At 43.5% G+C, this 20,258-nt stretch overlaps 1 protein-coding gene across 2 annotated transcripts in view; it reads right to left on the bottom strand.

Annotated features, from left to right (window-relative positions):
* The window catches only part of CTPS2 (CTP synthase 2), a 100,199-nt gene extending 80,621 nt beyond the window's left edge, over positions 1-19,578 (bottom strand). The window contains exons 1-4 of one of the 2 annotated variants that reach the window (XM_059157041.1): positions 19,224-19,578; positions 14,013-14,218; positions 8,270-8,440; positions 6,435-6,535 (exon numbers count right to left, since the gene is read on the bottom strand). In XM_059157041.1, coding sequence (XP_059013024.1) covers positions 6,435-6,535; positions 8,270-8,440; positions 14,013-14,178 — 438 coding nt within the window. In that variant the 5' untranslated portion in view covers positions 14,179-14,218; positions 19,224-19,578. Of the gene's footprint in view, positions 1-6,434; positions 6,536-8,269; positions 8,441-14,012; positions 14,219-18,382; positions 18,519-19,223 lie in introns of those variants that run through there. The other variant, XM_059157042.1, reaches the window with a different exon arrangement.
* Between the last annotated feature and the right edge of the window lie 680 nt (positions 19,579-20,258).

A 20,258-nucleotide genomic window follows, 5' to 3' on the forward strand; every position in this document is an offset into this window, starting at 1 on the left:
GCTCTGGGTCTTTTGTGCCCCAGGTGCCAGGGCCAGCTTCTCCCATCCTGGTGGCATGGGCCTGGATAAGAATCTAGTGCACGACCAAGAGCATTATCATGAAGCATCTAGAAGGTGTCATCAACATACCAGAAGCAGAGATGTCCCCACAAGGACTGCAACTCCATTATTTCAAAATGCATGACTATGATGGTCATAATTTGTTTGATGGACTAGAACTCTCCACAGCCATCCCTCACGTCCAAAGGACGAAGGGAATGAACAGGTCCCACCAATGAGTGAAGCTGAACTGATCAACTATGAGATATAAGAGAAATGGGACACACTGTAGTCCCACTGGACAAGGGCTTGGTTAAAGAATCCTTTTAAGAGTATTGGATAATCACAGGGCACCTGGGTGGCTCAGTGGGTTAAAGCCTCTGCCTTCGGCTCAGGTCAAGATCCCAGGGTCCTAAAATCGAGCCCCACATCCGGCTCTCTGCTCAGCGGGGAGCCTGCTTCCTCCTCTCTCTCTGCCTGCCTCTCTGCCTGCTTGTGATCTCTCTCTCTCTCTGTCAAATAAATAAATAAAACGTTAAAAAAAAAAAGTATTGGATAATCAGAGCATCAAGTACTAACCCTAACCGCTAGTCTCTTGGTTTTCATTCATGCTACCTGAAAAGTAAGACAAGATCTGCCAAGTGGACACTCTTTTCAGTAAAAGGGAAGGACTAGCATAAATACCAAATGTTTCCCCTGGTGGATCCTGCCTCTTCAGGTAAACGTGGTCAGTATTCTGCAAAGATCACCCCAGGCCTGAATGATGATGTGCCCCTGGATAGGGGAATATTAGGCTATTTCAAAGCCACTGCATAAGAAGGATGCCAGATCTTGGGGCGCCTGGGTGGCTCAGTGAGTTAGGACGCTGCCTTCGACTCAGGTCATGATCTCAGGGTCCTGGGATCGAGCCCCGCATCAGGCTCTCTGCTCAGCGGGGAGCCTGCTTTCTCCTCTCTCTCTGCCTGCCTCTCTGCCTACTTGGGATCTCTGTCTGTCAAATAAATAAATAAAATCTTTAAAAAAAAAAAAAAAAAAGAAGGATGCCAGATCTGGAGTTCGGCCTTAGAATCTAAGATTCTGCATCTTCTGGCACTTTGGAAATGATGCACCATTGACCTACGCAATTAATAATTTTTAGTGTTTCAGTATTTTATAAAAGGACTGCCACATCTTTTACGTCTTCTTCAACTTAGGAGAGACCTTGAATTTTAAAGTGTTCTTTGTTCCAATCATTAGTAAATGTTTTAGCTTTCTTAATGTTTGTATTTAACCCTTGCTTCTAGGGTCGCTTCATTTTGGCGGTTGAGAAACTATTAGGAATGCAAGGACTGTATCCTTTCTGCTGGGTGCTGTGGGGGTGGGGGTTAAGCTACCCAGCTGGTCTTGCCTAAATGAGGAGTGAGATCACCAAGTACCTATTCCTGCAAGCTAGATTTAAAAGGAATGGTGTTGGGGCACCTGGGTGGCTCAGTGGGTTAAAGCCTCTGCCTTTGGCTCAGGTCATGATCCCAGGGTCCTGGGATCAAGCCCCACATCGGGCTCTCTGCTCAGCGGGGAGCCTGCTTTCTCCTCTCTCTCTGCCTGCCTCTCTGCCTACTTGTGATCTCTGTCTGTCAAATAAATAAATAAATTATTATAAAAAAATAAAAGGAATGGTGTTTAAATGTTCTCATCTAGCTTAAACATGTGAATGCTTTCCGATCAGGAAAGATGAGAAAAAGAATCCTAAGAACTCTTAACAGTGCAAATCTCAATAATGGTTGAAAATGACAAGCAGCGGCACACTGTGGTTTGGTTTATTGGATGTGGTGAATGTGCTGGGATGGAGAGCCCAAAATGTTGGTTCAGTCGGGGGGGGGGGGGACCTGCATAGAATTTGATGTAAGATGTATAGAGACTTATGACTTATTTTCCTTATTAAAGTATTCCTATAAGAAAACATATGTATTTATAAAAATGATTTCCTGTGTTAAATATTTGTGCAAACAGAGCCAAACTGTAAACTATTCTTTTAATATTCAGTTATTTTGAATGATTTACATCATGAATCCTGGATATATGAAAAATAAAAATGATGAAACAAAAAAAATGGATTTCACCCTTCTCCTTTTTTGTGATTATTAGTTTTTAAAATGTATTTTTTTAAAAAAGAAGAGCGGAGGCAAAAACATCTATACACATGACCATTTGGAAACTTTCCTGTGATTAATAGTCTTAAAAAAAAAACAAAAACAAAAACCAAAAAAAGCCATTCTTCCACATACAAAAACTAAAAGAAAGGAAAAAAAATCTCTAGAAACGTTATAAAAATAGTCAGGTTTAGAAAATTGAATACTTTGGGGCCAGAGACTGGTTCTTCAGGGAAAATGGACCTATTTTGATTTTTTTGTTTGTCTGTTTTATTTTAAGATTTTATTTTTATTATTTATTTGACAGAGAGACACAGCGAGAGAGGGAACACAAGCAGGGGAGTGGGAGAGGGAGAAGTAGGCTCCCCACTTAGCACGGAGCCTGATGCGGACTTAATCCCAGGACCCTGGGATCATGACCTGAGGCAAAGGCAGACGCTTAAGCGGACACATTTTGGATCCTTTACCTTTCCTATTGCTAGGACAGCAAAAACCAGTGAAAGTGCTAGGCCAGCACTGTCCAATAAAAATAAAAACATAATCTTAACATTTTTAGTTGCCACACTTAAAAGAACAAAAGAGGAGAAATTAATTTTAACATTCTATTTTATGTAGCTCAATATATCCAAAATGTTATTTTGACATATCACCAATTTTGTAAAAAGTATGAGGTATTCTACATTCTGGTTTTTTTTTTTTTCATGCTACCTTTTAAGCTCAGTGTGTATTTAAAATCCACAGCACATCTCAACTAATGCAACTCCTGTCAATTTGATTCTTAGTCTGACTAGAAGGACCTTGAAGAGGACAGAATTCTCGTTCCCCAACAAAATCAAATTGTTCAAAAGCACTGACAGTAAAAACCTCCTGTACCCCACCTCCTCCACTTCCAAATCCGGATTCCTCAAGGGAAGCATTTTAAGTCTTCTGTTCATGATTTCTTCCGCTAGTTTCTATCACATCTCCAAACAGCTTCTCTCTCAACTCTTTCTTGACTTGACCCATTTCAGACACCTTCTATAATAACACAAGCTGACTTCCTGCTGTGATAGATGAGGCTCGAGTTCTCTGCTGCCCCATCCCCAGATCCTAATCTCAACTGTTGGCTGTACTGGTTACTTTCCTAACCTGAGACATTTTTACCTCTTTTTCCGCCAACTACTACCGGTATCTGTAGCTGCCTCACAGTGGAAAATGAAGTTCTCATCTCCCTCCGTCCCTCTCCAGCATCCCTCCACATCTCCACCTCAAAGCTGACATTTACAACCCTGCTTTGAAGCCTTCTCTGATGCATTTTGAGGATCTAAAACCTGAAAATCAATAAACAGAGTGACCATGTAAGTCTCCCTCACTGTAGAGGCAAGCTATGCCCTGGTTCTCGTATCAGATGTTATTCTTCCTGGAGCTTTTACCTGCCTTTCTCTTTTCTTAAATGATTTGTCTTTATCTTTGCCTCAGTCTGTTTGCAAACTATACACTGTATTAGATATTAAGTGTGTTCTAAAGGAAGCCAACTTCGTTATGCAAGTATGTTCAGTTTATAAGACTTCATTAAGCTGTATACCTGGGATATGTGCACTTTTCTGTGTTTATGTTATACTCCAATTTTTTATTTATTTTTATTTTCAATTTTTTTTATATACTCCAATTTTTAAAAATTCTAAAGGAAGCACCCTCCCTTTTCCTTGTAAATTGTGAAAGAAGAAATAGGAAGGGATGGGCGCCTGGGTGGCTCCGTCGGTTAAGTGTCAGCCTTCGGCACAGGTCATGATCCCAGGGTTCCAGGATCAAGCCCCGCATCAGGCTCCCCACTCCATCTCCCTCTGCCCGACTCATGCTCTCTCTCTGTGTCAAATAAATAAATATAATCTTTCAATAAAAAGAAAAGGAAAGAAGAGAAACAGCAAGGGACAGAAAATTTTGCATAGCACATTTACACATTAATATTATCAACCATACTATTATAGCAGTACAATATATAGTTAACGTATGATAGTACAGCACATTTATGTTAAGTTTATCAGCTCTGTTAACAAAATGGACCTTGCAGATAGCCTAGCATCCGTCTGTGGACTCTGACAGTGATGACAATAAGAACAGCTCACACATTTTGAACACTTCCTGAACACCAGACATGCCAAGTGCTTTATATAATTGCACTTCTTCCTCCCAGCAACCCTGTTAATATCATCTGGCTTTTACTACAATATTGCATTGTTATCATATTGTTATAGTTGAATACACTGAAGCTTTAGAAGTAATTTGCCAAAAGTCACACAGGCGTCTTAATAATGGCTAATAAATTTTGAGTACTTGCTATAGCTCTGACACCATTCTTTTTTTTTTTTTTTAAAGATTTTATTTATTTAGTTGACAGACAGAGATCACAAGTAGGCAGAGAGAGAGGAGGACGCAGGCTCCCTGCCAAGCAGAGAGCCCAATGCGGGACTTGATCCCAGGACCCTGGGATCATAATCTGAGCTGAAGGCAGAGGCTTTAACCCATTGAGCCACCCAGGCGCCCCATTCTAAGCACCATTCTAAGCACTAAGTGTACTGACTTATTTAACCCTCAAAACATTATCCCCATTTAGCAGATGAGTAAACTGAGGCACACTGGGCTAAGGTCACCCAGCTGGTAAGTGACCCAGCTTGGCTATGAACCCAAGTTGTCTGGCTCCAAATTCTTAACCACAGAGCTCTACCCCACTCAGAGGTGACAGCAGAAATCTGAATTTGGACAGACAGTCACTAGGAACTAAATTTTTCATTATTCTGCTGTCCTACCCAGCAGTTAGGTCTGCTGACATTTAGACAAGGAGTACAAGCACGTTATTCTCATTCCTTGAGAGGAAGGGAAATAGTAAATAAGTTCAAATACTATGCTCTTTCTTTAAGCAGCTAATACTCACTTTTCACCTCCAAATCGCGTCCACCATCACATTTCCCTCAGTCTCTCTCTACTTCCAAAGCGTGTTGCAAATATAGTTAACCCGCTTTTTTTTTTAGATTTTTAAATTTATTTATTTGATGGGGTGGGGAAAGAGGATCACAAGTAGGCAGAGAGGCAGGCAGAGGGAGAGGGGGAAACAGGCTCCCACTGAGCAGACAGCCTGATGTGGGGCTCGATCCTAAGACTCTGGGATCATGTCCTGAGCCAAAGGTAGACGCTTAACAGACTGAGCCACCCAGGCGCCCCTACAGTTGACCCTGAACAACATGGGTTTAGACTGTGTGGGTCCACTTATATATGGATTATTTTTTTTATAAATATGGCACAGTACTGTAAATGTATTTTCTCTTTCTTATGATTTTCTTAACAACATTTTCTTTTCTCTAGCTGACTTTATTGGAAGAATACAGTCTGTAACACATATAACTTACAAAGTATGCGTTAATTGACTATGTTATTGGTAAGGCTTCTGGTAAACAACAGGCTGTTAGTAGTTACGTTTTGGAGGGAATCAAAGTTATACCTGGATTTCTGACTGGGAGGTGAGAGAGACGTCAGTTTCTTTAGCCCTCGAACAGCACTCACTAGAAAGCATCCTGCAACTAATCTGTCCCCATACACGGGCTGCTGCACAAAATCCCAGGAGTATTCACCCTGTTTAATGCCCAACTGGCCCACTGACTCGTGACCCCAAAGGCAGGGACCATCTACGTCTTTCCCTGCTATAATTCCTCATCCCAGCCCAATGTCTAGCATGTAGGAGGCCATCTATACATGTGTGTTGAGGGCGCCCAGGCGGCTCAGTGGGTTAAAGCCTCTGCCTTTGGCTTAGGTCATGATCCCAGGTCCTGGGATTGAGCCCCACATCGGGCTCTCTGCTCAGTGGGGAGCCTGCTTCCCCCTCTCTCTCTGCCTGCCTCTCTGCCTACTTGTGATCTCTGTCTGTCAAATAGATAAAATATTTTAAAAATAAAAAAGGGATTGGGAGGGAGACAAACCATAAGTGACTCTTAATCTCACAAAACAAACTGAGGGTTGCTGGAGGGAGGGGGTTTGGGAGAAGGGGGGTGGGATTATGGACATTGGGGAGGGTATGTGCTTTGGTGAGTGCTGTGAAGTGTGTAAACCTGGTGATTCACAGACCTGTACCCCTGGGGATAAAAATATATGTTTATAAAAAATAAAAAATTATATTAAAAAATAAATAAATAAATAAATAAATAAAATAATACACATGTGTGTTGAATGAATGAAGACTACATGCTCAAAAACCCAGAAGGATATTAAGTTTATAAAGAAAAATTCCATGCTTGCCTCAATAACGCATATTTGGGGCTCTTCCTTATGACCATCCACGGGCACCATAGCTTGATTCATAACCCATTCCTGGACAGCATCAGTAATGTGAGGGACAACTGTAGAAGGAAGTCATAATTAGCATAAAAGCCGATTTCACGGTCACAATCATGAGAAAGGAATGTATTCATGTCTTTAGACCTCCCAAATAACCTGACAGCCACTTGGCAAACAAGACAAACTCCAGAGTTCATGTGATTCTCCATCTCCCTGATGGAGGCACGATACAGGTTTAATCACTTAAATGTTATGTCATTTCTTTTGAAACTGGCCGACCACGGAGATTAAGAATCAGAAAGCAGAAACGCCATCGACAAGGCATCTAGAAACACCTATGAGGCCAACTAACAACTGCAAGGAGGGCTGTCGGGCCTGCTGCATGCTGAGTTCTGTGGGGGAAGAAAGACAGAGTGGCCCCGTGCTGCAGGCTCTGGGCAGCCTGCCAGTTAGTGGGGAGAGGTCCCCCCAGAGGGTGTAGATGGGCCCTGCATGCTGACCGGGGGCCTGTGGCTGCTAGTGGCCGCTGAAGAAGCCAAAAGGTGACAACTCCACAAGCATTTGAGGCCCAGAGGCCCGTTGGTAGTGAACAGGCCGGCAGCTACATATCTCTGCCAAAGGGACAGAAAGCGGACATCCCTGCGGGTGCATGGGGACAGCCTCACAGTGCAGCCAACTAATCTAATGGGATACACGAAGCAGGAACGTGGCCCTCTGGGAAGCCAAAGCAAAGGGGCATCTGTTGCCGGCTCTCCCTAGCGCTAGGTGCTCCTTCAGAGCAGGAGGACCTTGTCACCCACCGGTGCATTTGGAGCAACCCACATTACGTGGGCTGTTTGGCCCCTTTTGGCAGCAGGGCCAGGGCGGGGAACGGCGGGGAGGGCAGCGCAGGGCAGGTGTTGCCCGGGCTCTGCCCCCACATCGGCAGCCCAGGGATCAGGAGTCAGAGCCCAGGCCTGGGGCCTTGTTCTCTCCCCATCACAGGGATGCGGCAGGTGTGAGGCAGCACCTCTCCTTCTTCTGGGTCTTCCCAAGATCTACACTCAGGGGAAAAGCTATTAGAAAGCCCAGCTATGGTTGAGCTCTAACCCGCACGTTCCAGTTTCAGGAATTACACCGATGTTCTTTTGATCTCCATCTATCCGGCCCCCATGTCTACCTCTCAACTGGATCCAACACGTGATCTAAAGGAGATGGGGAATTATCACCTTTACCTTACTGCGCGGAAACCCGTGAATACAAGACCTGTCGGGGGGCGGGGGGAACCACGGGAGGGCAGGGGTCTCTCCCGAGACAAAAGAGACTCATACCACTCAGGAAAAGAGTTGGTGAAGCAGGGTCAGACCACACTTCCAGCCACTGCAGTTCCATCCCCCAGTCCCTCCGCACACTGTCCTTAAAGGGGTATGACTCACATCCATGCAAAGATACAAGAAGGAAAGAGACAGACAAAAAACAAATGAAAAAAGTCTGTACCTCAATCAGGTAAAAATGATGAATGCATGGTTCTGCATGGATTTTATAAATAATAGCTACAGATAGATACATACCAAGAGATATGTATAATAGCTAAAGACAGATACGTACCGAGAGAAAACAACATTAGTAATAAAGAAAAAGACCGAAGAAAATACAATCAAGAACATGGAGGGTGAAGCAGGCACCTTTGAAGAAATCGCAAAGGGGAAGAAAGCAAGATTGGAAAAGGATTAGAACTTGGAGAGCTCAGGGAGCATTCCGACCAGGGTGCGGGTGCTCTGCAGACACGACTCGCTAAGCTGTGTGGGACACAATACCTTGTACTGTTTTCCCCAGGTAATCGCCACGCCTCTCTTTATTGATCACGTGCTGATATATCTTCCCAGTGGTAATGTTGTTGTCTTTATAAAGGTTAATATCCAAGAACCGTTCATAATTTCCAAGGTCTAAATCAACTTCTCCACCATCATTTAAGACAAACACTTCGCCTAGGATAAAAAGGCAATGTAAATATTAAAAATTTCTTTTCAGGGGCACCTGGCTGGCTCAGACAGTGAAGCGTCCAGCTGTTGTTTTCAGCTCAGGCATGATCTCAGGGTCATGGGATCGAACCCAGTGGGGAGTCTGCTTCTCTCCCACTTCCCCTTCTTCTCCCCCCCTACAAAAGCATATATACTCTCTCTAAAAATAAATGAAATATTTATTTACTTATTTATTTATTTATTTGAGAGGCAAGAGCAGGAGAAGAGGGAGGGGCAGTGGGAGAGGCAGAGGGAGAAGCAGACTCCCTGCTGGGCGGGGAGCTGGACTGGAGGCTCCGTCCCAGGACCCTGGGACCATGACCTGAGCCCAAGGCAGATGCTTACCGGACTGAGCCACCCAAGTGCCCCAATAAACAAAATCTTAAAAAAAAAAAAAAGAAAAGAAAAGTATATACCCATTATATTCCTAGAAGAGAAAGAAAAACTGCAGATGACAAGTCCTGAAATAGGTTCTTAGATTTACTGTAGTTATAATAAAAATTCCAACAGATTTTTTCAACTTGAGGATGATACTACAGTCAGTTTTCAGAAAAACAGGTGTGATTACCAAAACCAACACACGAAAAATAAATTTAAAAAGCCCTTTTAACAAATAGCAGTGAGTAAAGGAAGATTGAAATATATATGCATACATATATTTCAATATATATAAATATGGAACAAAGTCACAAAACCAAAATATCCAAAAAGATCCTTATTGGGGTCATGCTGGCTTGGTAGGTGGAGCATGTGACTTTTGATCTCAGGGTTGTGAATTTGAGCCTCACACTGGGTGTAGAGACTACTTAAAAAAATAAAATCTTTAAAAAAACAAAAAACAAAACGATCCCTATTACATAAAAGAATTTAATATATGACTTGAAAAAAAAAAACCAAAACCCCAAAGCTATCATCACAAATCAAAGTAAATAAAACACTCAGAAATAAACTTTGAAGAAATGTAGGAACTATATTTATAAAACTTAAAAAGCTTACTTCACAGACATAAAACAAGGTATAAATAAAAGGAAAACCACTTCTAAAGTTCCTGAATGGGCCAGTCAACATTTTGCAGTGTTTAATTCCTCCCCAAATTAATTAATAAATTTAAAGAAATTTTTGCCAAAAATTCCAATGCAATTTCTTGTAAACTTGGACAAAATGATTCCTAAGTTAATTCTGAAGACAACAAACACTCTGAGGTTAAGAAAAAACCAAAGGAACAACAAAAAAAGTCAATGCTTTGCTAGAGGGATAATAAAAACACATTTTTGCACTTAAAAAAAGAGAGAGACGGAGAGAAAACAAAGGAAAAAGAAAAGGAACGTGGAAGACTCTGACCTCCTTGATAATCAAAAGCTGCAGCTTTTAAAATGATAGGCAGGAATAAACATAGAAATCCAGAAGAGAACAGAGTTCAAAGATAGACCTAAGTATAGACAGAAATGTGGTTTATAATAAAACATGGCATTTCAAGTCAGGAAGAAAAGGATGAAATCCTTGAGAGATGCCATTAGGAATAGTTGCCTAATCAGAAAAAAATTAGAAAAAAAATCATGTTACATCTTTATCTCACACAAATTCAATTCCAGCTGTGTTAACAATGTTAAAGTAAAAGTAAATGGAACTATAAAAGTTCCAGAAGAAAATATATATGAATATTTAAATATTCCTGTGGCAGAGAAGCCTAAAGGTGACATCAAAGACAGAAACATAAAAGAAACAGTTGATACATTTAATCACATAAATGGCAAGTGGAGGGGCGCCTGGGTGGCTCAGTGGGTTAAGTCTCTGCCTTCGGCTCAGGTCACGATTTCAGGGTCCTGCGATCGAGTCCCGAGTAGGGCTCTCTGCTCGGCAGGGAGCCTGCTTCCCTTCCTCTCTCTCTGCCTGCCTCTCTGCCTACTTGTGATCTCTCTCTGTCAAATAAATAATAAATAAAAAACCTTTTAAAAAAATGGTAAGTGGAAATTTATTAGTAACTAGCAGAGGTAATATGACAAATTTCAAACAGAGTTAAACACACACACTCTCTCTCTCTCTATATATATATATATATACAGGTTAATACTTTATGTAAAATATTCTTGAAAATCATTTTTTAAAATTTTTTATTTATTTATGAAAGAGAGAGAGCATGAGAGGGGACAAGGTCAGAGGGAGAAGCAGACTCCCCGCAGATCTGGGAACCCGACACAGGACTTAATCTCAGGACCCTGGGATCATGACCCAAACTGAATGCAGTAGCTTAACCAACTGAGTCACCCAGGTACCCTTGAAAATCATTTTTAAAACATCCAAAGTGGGGCACTTGGGTGCCTCAGTCAGTTAAGCCTCCCACTCTTGATTTCCACTGAGGTCATGATCTCAGGGTCATGAGATCCAGCCCTGGGTTGAGCTCTTCATTCAGTGGGAAACCTGGTTGAGATTCTCTCTCCTTTTGCCCCTCCCCACGAGCTGCACGCTGGCATACTCTCTCTCTCTCAAATAAGTAAATCTTTGGGGCGCCTGGGTGGCTCAGTGGGTTAAGCCTCTGCCTTCGGCTCAGGTCAGGATCTCAGCATCCTAAAATCGAGCCCCAAATCAGGCTCTCTGCTCAGCGGGGATCCTGCTTCCCCCCTGTCTCTGCCTGGCTCTCTGCCTACTTGTGATCTCTCTATGTCAAATAAATAAATAAAATCTTTAATAAATAAATAAATAAATCTTTAAAAAACGTTTTTAAAAAATCCAAAGGAGGGGCGCCTGGGTGGCTCAGTGGGTTAAAGCCTCTGCCTTCAGCTCAGGTCATGATCTCAGGGTCCTGGGATCGAGCCCCGCATCATGTTCTCTGCTCAGCAGGGAGCCTGCTCTCCTGGCCCCCGCCTGCATCTCTGCCTACTCCCTGATTTCTGTCTGCCAAACAAATAAATAAAATCTTTAAAAAGATAAAAATAAATCTAAAAAAAATAAAAATTAAAAATCCAAAGGAAAACTGGCATAACACATGGGATTAGTCAACTTTACTGAATACCAAACAACCCTAAAATCTTAGTAACTTACAAAATGTTTATTGATTTCTCCCTTGGGTTAGGTGTTAAGTGGGGGCTGTGGGTTAGTTGTGAGTCTACTTGGTCTCATTCCAGGACCCAGACTGAAGGAGAAGTCCCTATACAGAGCAGGAGGTTCTCACGGCAGAGAGCAGAAGCACCAAAGAGACAGAGCCAAATCATGCCACTGCACTGAAAATTTCTACTTTCAACAAGACAGATGTCACTTTCACTAATGTCTCCTAGGGAAAAAACAAACCACATGACCAAATAAGGTGACCAAGCTCTTGGGTTTGCCCAGGACTAATAGGGTTCCCAGGATTTGGACTTTCAGTTTCAAAACCGGAAAATCCCAAGCATACCCAGACGAGTTCACCATCCTAAATGACCAAAGTCCAAAGTCAACGGGACAAGGAAATTTACTCCACAGAAGGAAGTTGGGTAATACTTTCAAACAAAAATACAATCTATCCATTCACTTGAATCATTCACTCCACAGACAAAATGAAAACCAAAGAAATCTAAATTAGAACAATGAGATACCCTTTTTTGTTGTTTTTTGTTTTCTCTCAGGTTAGTAAACTTTCAAAAGAATAATATTCAGCAGGGATATTAAAAAAAAAAAAAAAGGCCTTCTTATACACTGTTGATTTGTATATAAATTGGTGCAGATCCATAGCCCTTATCAGAGAATTCTTGGAAACAATATGGAAGTTGAAATCTGAAGTTTTTCAGATTATGCAAAGGTAATACAGAATACTTGCCTTATATTAGAAAACACCCCAAAAGCAAACACATTCCAAATGGATTAAAGACTATAAGTAGTCATGGCTTTATGAAGATTTTTCAGTTTTTAAAATTTTTTTTTTTTAAGATTTTATTTATTTATTTGACAGAGAGAGACATAGTGAGAGAGGGAACAGAAGCAGGGGGAGTAGGAGAGGGAGAAGCAGGTCTCCCGCCGAGCAGGAAGTCCAACGTGGGTTCGATCCCGGGAGCCTGGGATCGTGACCTGAGCCCAAGGCAGACGATTAAGTACTGCGCCAGCCAGGTGCCCCTCACTTTTCAAAACTTTTTAAAAAAGACTATAAATAGCCACAAACTTATGAACAATTTAAAGTTTTCAGAACTTTCTGGATTTTACACTTATAGGTAAGAGATCATGAATCTAAAAACCTTGGGTAATATGCATTATATGTCAAAAAGCCTGAAAAGCACACCTCCCTGTGGAATCAGAAATTCTGTGTGTAGGCATTTATGTCTAAAAAAAATAAATGTTAAAGATTCCCATCACAGTGTTGTTTATAATATCAATACATTGGAAATTATTTCCCATTATTGTACAGATTTTGTGGAGCCTTAGGAGTATAAAGCACCGGGGTGCCTGGGTGTCTCAGTTGATTAGGCATCTGCCTTCAGCTCAGGTCATGATCCCAGGGTCCTGGGATGGAGCCCCGCATCGGGTTCTTTGCTCAGCGGGGAGCCTGCTTCTCCCTCTCCCCCTGCTCCTGCTGTCTCTCTCTCTCAAATGAATGAATAAGACTTTTTAAAAAATTAGAAAACAAACAAAAACTTTAAAATATATACAAATGTTCACAGTACTGTTTTAAAAATTAGATTAAAAACTGACATGACTATAAGATTCAATTTATTTAAAGGTCAAAAATAAGCAAAAGTAATCTCTGGAGTTAATTGTTAGTACATATCAAAGCGTTTGGAGAACATTAATTAAGGAAGCACTTTCCTGATTGCTGAAAAACCACTCGGTTATGCTCATCTGTCCCTGCTAGTAGGTTATGCAGTGCATTATGCAAAAACAAAATAAAAAAGTAAAAAAATAAAATAATAAGTAAAAAAAAAAAAAAAAGGCAAAAGTAACCTGTGGTGTTAGAAGACAGGACAGCAGTTACCCTGGTGGTTTCAGGTGGGGAAAGACTAGAAAGGGACATTGGCGGCGGGGGTGAGGGGTTCTGTTTCTTGGTCTGTGGGCTGGTTGCACAGTAGGTTCACTTTATCAAGTGGTACACTTATGATCTGTGCACTTGCCTGCTTGTATGTAAAAAGTTTAAAAAGAAAGTATGTAAGTGTTAATGCCTTTTTAAAAATAATTAGCATGTACATTAAAATGTCAACATTAATAATAGTTACTTTTAGTGCTGGGAAATGGAGGACTTTTATTTTCTTCGTGCCTTTCTATATTGTCAGTATAACTGTCAGTATTTACCATATTGTCTGACTTTCTCTTAACAATGAAACGTTAAGAGAACTATATTACCTTTATGGTAAAAATAAAACAAAACATAATTTGTACTGTAAAAGGTACAATGAAAATGGTATCCTTCTACACTGTTTTCCAAATGTATCAACAACCATGAGAACATTTCACGTGTTCATAATGACTGATCCAGCAACTCTACTTCCTAACTCTATTCTCAAGAAATTACCCCCCATACAGGAAAGAACTGCAATTAACCCAGTGCCTCATAAGAGGGGGAAGTTATTCTCTTTCATACCGTGCTCATAAGGAGAAAAAGTGCCTGCATCGATGTTAATATAAGGGTCAATTTTGATGGCAGTAACTCGGAGTCCACATGACTTTAAAATCGTCCCAATGCTGCTTGCAATGATCCCTTTACCAATGCCTGAGATGACCCCTCCAGTGACCAGGATGTACTTCATTGGTGGAGGAGGTGGCTGAGTGCGAGCACCCAGAAATAATCTGAAAGGTAACAAAATTAAGAGTCAGGGAAGAGAATCATATTCTCAAACCAGTAAAGCAGGAGTGTGTTAAACTAGAATTTCAAAAGCACATGGCATTTTTCCATATAAAGTAAACTTTTGAAACAAAGTCTTCCCTTCCAGGTTTTCCATTTTGGGCTATATGCAGAAAGCGATGGGTACTTTCTGCAAGCGAAGTCGCCCGTATTTTCCATTTACCCCAACTCCATTATGTGACAAACTTCATTATGAGAAACCCAATTTCTCTGGGATTCAGAAGCATGGTAAAATTTCTAAGAGAAAACGATCTGGAATCAGACTGATCTGTACAAGCTGTACCTGGGCAAGTTACTAATCCTTCTGTTTCTTCATCTGTGAAACGGAATAAAAAATACGAGTTCCTTGGAGTATTACTCAGCACTAAAAAGCAATGAGCTCTCAAACCATGAAAAAACACGGGGGTAACTGCAGTGCACATTACTAAGTGAAAGAAGCCAACCGGAGACGGCTGCATACATACTGTAGGACTCCAACTACTTGACATTCTGGAAAAGGCAAACTATGGAGATAACAAAAGGATCAGTGGGTCCCTGGGGTTGGGGGAGAGGGAAGAATGAATATGTAGAGCACAGAGGATTTTTAGGGCAGCGAAACTATTCTGTATGATGTTATAACGGTGGATACAAGTCATTATGCATTTGTCTAGAGGCACAGAATGAACAAGGCCAAGAGCAAACTCCAACGTCAACCTATAATGGAGCTTGAATGATAATGCTGTATCAGTGTAGGTTCGTCCATTGTAACAAACGAACCCCTCTGGTTCTAGATGTTGGTAGTGGGGAAGGCTATGCTTGTAGGGGCAGGGAGTGCATGAGAACTCGGTGCTTCCTGCTCATTTTTGCTGTGAATCTAAAATTGCTCCAAAAAATAAAGCCTTTTTTAAAAAAATCGGTCTTCATATATGCCGACATTATAAAAATCTCATAGGTGGGTGTGAGGATTAAATGAACTAAGGAATAGACTGATTTTGTAGTTTCCTCTCCTTTCAAATCAAACGATCAGAACTTGAAGGTGTATAAGGTTATCTCACTGCAGTGCTCTGAGTTCAATTTAAACTAGTCGACCACGGTCAAGGCAAGTGAACTGAAACCATCCAAAATACACAAGTCCCATCCCCGATGGCTTCCCTAAGTCCCTGGACCTGCCTTTCTATACACTCCAGATGATCCCATTCAAGGCCACTGTTCCTCTTCTCTAGCCACCAGTCATTTTGCTCACTCCAGCTAGATTTAGCTGAAAAGATTAACCATGGATCCAAACCCAGAATGCTCCTCCTATAGATCCAAAATCTATCTGAATATTCACCTCTTTCCAGCCCTGCTGGCCCAGGTAGTCATTATAGGAGTAATTTCTTTACTTTCTTTCGTTCTCTTTCTTTCTTTCATTCTTTCTTTCTTCCAGATTTTATTTCTTTGACAGAGAGAAAGACAGCGAGAGAGGGAATACAAGCGGGGGAGTGGGAGAGGGAGAAGCAGGCTTCCCACTGAGCAGGGAGCCCAATGCGGAGCTCCATCCCAGGACCCTGGGATCATGGCCTGAGCCGAAGGCAGACATTTAATGACTAAGCCACACAGCCACCCTTACAGGCAGCTCTCTCTTACCCACTCCCCGCTCCTGCTGCTTTCTTCTATTTCAGTAAGTATCCCTCCTCTCAAGTCAGACAGCCTGGGTGCAAATGCTGATTCTGTTATTTACAGCTATGACCCTGGACGACTTCTTCAACTTTTCTAAACCTCAGATTTCTCTACCTGTGCAGTACACAGAGATCATAACAGGGCCTGCCTGATAGAGGCGGGCGGGCATTTACAAAGTGAGTACCCAAGTGCTTAATGAAAGCTGTTATCATTTTTCAATCAGCTCACAAATGTTTATTATAGGTCAATTATGCTTAACATGTTCCCAGGTCCTGGGGACATGGGGGTAGACAAAAAGTCAAGGTCCCTGCCCTCTTGGACTTCACCTTCCCTGTGAGAGTAAGAGGCAATTTTTAGTCAGGATCTGTTTTGTTAGTTGAGATGAAAGAATGACAGCTAGAGGTCATATCGCCCCCAGGCATAGCTGGACTGGCCAAGGAACCTGTAGGAATGCAACTCTACTCACTTACAAATAAAGATATATTTACCGCAACACCTGGGTGGCTCAGCTGGTTAAGCATCCACCTTCAGCTCAGGTCATGATCCCAGGGTCCCATGATCAAGCCCCACATCGGGCTCTCTCAGCAGAGAGCCTACTTCTCCCCCTACCCCTCCCCTGCTCATGCTTTCTCTTTCTCTCTCTCTCTCTCAAATAAATAAATAAAATCTTTAAAAAAAAATTTTTTAAGATATAATTACCAGATGTACCTAATGAAATCTCTAACATAAAGAACAAAGATATTTTTCAGATTCCCAGTCTCCTGAGATGGAAAAACCTCCAGGGGACCAGACAAAGTTGCAGGAGAGTACCTGGTTAGCTCACATGGTCTCACGTGCCTCCAGGCAATGGTGTCCACCTTCTCAGGAGACCCTGCCCCAAATCTTGTCCTTAAAAAACCCTTACTTGCAAGCCACTGGGGAGTTTGGGACTTCAGAGCATTCCCTCTCTGCTCCATAGGTAGCACCATACCAATACATAGCCTATCTTCCTTCACTGCAGAAACTCAGTATCAGTTTTTATTGGCTTGCTGAGCACCAGGTGGGCAAACTCTTGTTTGGTTCAGTTACAAAATGAGCACTGCTGTCACTGTACCCTATACTGGCACTGTCACCCTATTAAAATGACTTTGTATTTGTAAAAATTAGCAAAATCGAAAAATGTCATTGAAAACTAGAGTGCATGCATGTGAAGTCACATTATATGGTTGTAAGAAGCCTAAGAATTTTTCATAAAAAACTCCCTTATACAGAAGGATATAAAATTGAATATAATATTATCTCAACTATGTTTTTAAGTTAAGACTAACCAAAACTACATCAAAAAGCTAAATTTTTATACGTAGGGGGTTGGGGTGTAGGCAGTGACTACTTTTCTATTTTTTCAAAAATCACAAGATGCCTTGGGGCGCCTGGGTGGCTCAGAGGGTTAGAGCTTCTGCCTTTGGCTCCGGTCATGATCCAGGGTCCTGGGATCGAGTCCCGCATCAGGCTCTCTGCTCAGCGGGGAGCCTGCTTCCCCCTCTCTCTCTGCCTGCCTCTCTGACTACTTGTGATCTCTGTCAAATAAATAAATAAAATCTTTTTAAAAAATCACAAGATGCCTTTTTAAATACATGAGGTATTTTGCAATGTCCTTCTTCAAAATGTAACTCAAGGGAATCCTAGGTGGCTCAGCCAGTTAGGCGTCTGTGTTCAGCTCAGGTTGTGATCCCAGGGTCCTCAAAGCAGAGTGCCATATCCCTCTCCTTGCTGGGCAGGGAGCCTGCTTCTCCCTCTGCCTGCCTCTCCCCCTGCTTGTGCTTTCTCCCTGACAAATAAATAAAATCTTTTTTTAAAAAATGTAATTTAATACCAAGGAGACACCTATTCCTTTCTACCTCTTGAAAGCAAACAAGTTTGAAGCAAGTTTCAAAACTATAGGAAAAAGCAGGCTCTTCAAGCTACCTCCTTGAATCGAGTTGTTTTTGCCCCTGTGAAGGCTGAAGTTTTTCCTTTGCTCTTATAGGCAGGGAGCAGAACTCCTGCGCAAAACAGGAGTGTGCAGAGTCTCTTCTGTCTGCTGTCCAATAAAAACATTACAGCAACTACCTGTGTAATTTTAAATTTTCTAGTAGCCATATTTAAAAAGTAAAGAGAAACCGTAAGTTAATTTTAATAACATCTTATTTAACCCAATGTATCCAAAATACTATCATTTTAACACACAAACCATATAAGAATTCGCTAGTGAGGTATTTTATGTCCCCCCCTTTTGGGGGCTCTAGGTCTTCAAAATTCAGTGTGTCTATTTCAGCACATCTCAATTCAGACTCAGCACATTTCCAATAGTCAAGAGCCACACGTGGCCAGTGGCTACCACACTGGACAGCTCAGGCCCATGAGCAACTGAAAACATCAGGAGCACCAAGAAACACCTTCTCAAATGACGACCATTTAAAAAAGTAGTATTAGTCAAAAACAGGAGTACTTACTGAATGATCCCATTTTATTAAGTTCGAAAGCAGGCAAAATTAAGCTATGCTAGAAAGCAGGCAGGGCGGGGAGAGGGGTTGTGGACTGGCTGGAATCGGCACGAGGGAACTTCCCGGGACGACGGAAATGAAATGGTGTACGTCCACGCGGTGGTAGTGGTTCCACGGGTGTATAATTCGTCAAATCCCTGATCTGCACCCTTAAAATGGGGGCATTTTGTTGTATGTAAATTATACATCCAATCCGTAAAAACTGTTGCCAAACGAAAGCTATCTTGTAGCAGCAGCGTACTCAGCCCCAGTGCGCCCTAAACAGCTATTCTGGGGGAAATACTAGGGTCGTTGTTTAGCGAGGGCACTGCGCGGGGGAGGGGACAGAAAGGCCATTTCACTCCGCGCGGGGCTTCACTTCCGCCAACGCCATCTCGGGGCTCTCCGGGCTCCCGAGGCCAGGGAGAAATGGGGCCCGGGGTGCAGCCGACCCTTGCGCCCCCTTCCGAGGCCCCGTGCGGGGAGAAGCGCACCCCGGGGACGCGACGCTCCGGAGCCGCGATCGTGGGCCGCGGCAGGGCGGGTTCCGACGGCACCGGGCGCCGGCAGGGCAGCCCCGGCCCCCGCCCGTCTGCCGTCCGCCGTCCGCCGGCGGCTTGCGTGCGCCGGGTGCGGGGACGCGCCGCTTGCCCGCCCCTCTCCGACTCGGCGCGGGCGCCATCGGCGAGGGGACAAAGGCGCCCGGCCCCCACGTGCGCGCCTGGACTGGGGGCGCGGAGGCCCAGGGGATGCCAGGTGGCCCCAGCGCGGAGGCCCTGGGGGTCCGGGGAAGGTCCGGGCGGGAGGTTACCTGCGCGGTGGTGGTGGCGCCGGGAGAGTAGCCGGTGGGGACAGCGCGCTCCGCCCCGCGGCGGGCCCGCGCTCACCTGTAGGGCTGGGGAAGGGGCCGCCGCTAGGGGTGTCCCTTGTCGCCACCGGGTCCTTCCCGCCGCCCGCGCGGGCCTCGGGGTGCGCGGCGCCCTCCTCGCCCACCTTTCCCTCTCCTGCTGCTGCGGGCCCCGCTGACTCACGCTGGTGAGCTTGGGGTTTGCACCCGCGTTTGTGCAACGCTCCAAAACAAGCACCTAAAAAGTGATTCCTCAGACAGACAGCTTCCCGCCACCCTCCGCCCTGGATGCACTTGGCCCCAGGCCTCGCTCAGCCCGGGGACTGCTCCTCCCCTCCGCGGCTCACTTAGAAGAGGCACTTCGGGGGCGCGGATGAACGCCACGTTCCCGGCGAGCCCCTGCCTTTTGGCAAGGCGGGATCCTTACTCGGGTCCTCCCGTCCAGTTCTCCCCACTGTAAAGAGCTTCACACTGCCCACAAACGTTTGTGGATCCCTTACTGCGCTCCAGGAACTGTAGAAAAGCTAAGAGGACGCAAATAGAACTCCATTCCTGCCTTTGAGGGGCTCACGGCCTGAAGGCGCACGTCTCCTTAAATCAGTAAAGTTCCCTAGGGCACCTGGTTCCAGGGTTCCCTGGCTCAGCTGGTGGAAACACGCTACTCTTGCTCTCTGGGGTGGTAAATTCAAGCCTCATGTTGGGTGCAGAGATTACTTAAAAATAAAATTTTAGGGGCGCCTACGTGGCGCAGTGGGTTAAGCCTCTGCCTTCAGCTCAGGTCATGGTCTCAGCAGAGAGCTCTCTTCCTTCTCTGTCTCTGCCTGCTTGTGATCTCTCTCTCTGTGTGTCAAATGAAAAAATAAAATATTAAAAATAAAGTAAAATAAAAATTTAAAAGAAAAAATTAGTAAAGTTGGTCAAACATTACTAGCGTAACAAAAACAAACAAACGTGGGGTGCGGGGAGGTTAATCAGGGCTTCACCCACTGACTTTCTAAG

Source organism: Mustela lutreola, chromosome X (genome assembly GCF_030435805.1).
Source record: "Mustela lutreola isolate mMusLut2 chromosome X, mMusLut2.pri, whole genome shotgun sequence".
Lineage (NCBI taxonomy): Eukaryota > Metazoa > Chordata > Mammalia > Carnivora > Mustelidae > Mustela > Mustela lutreola.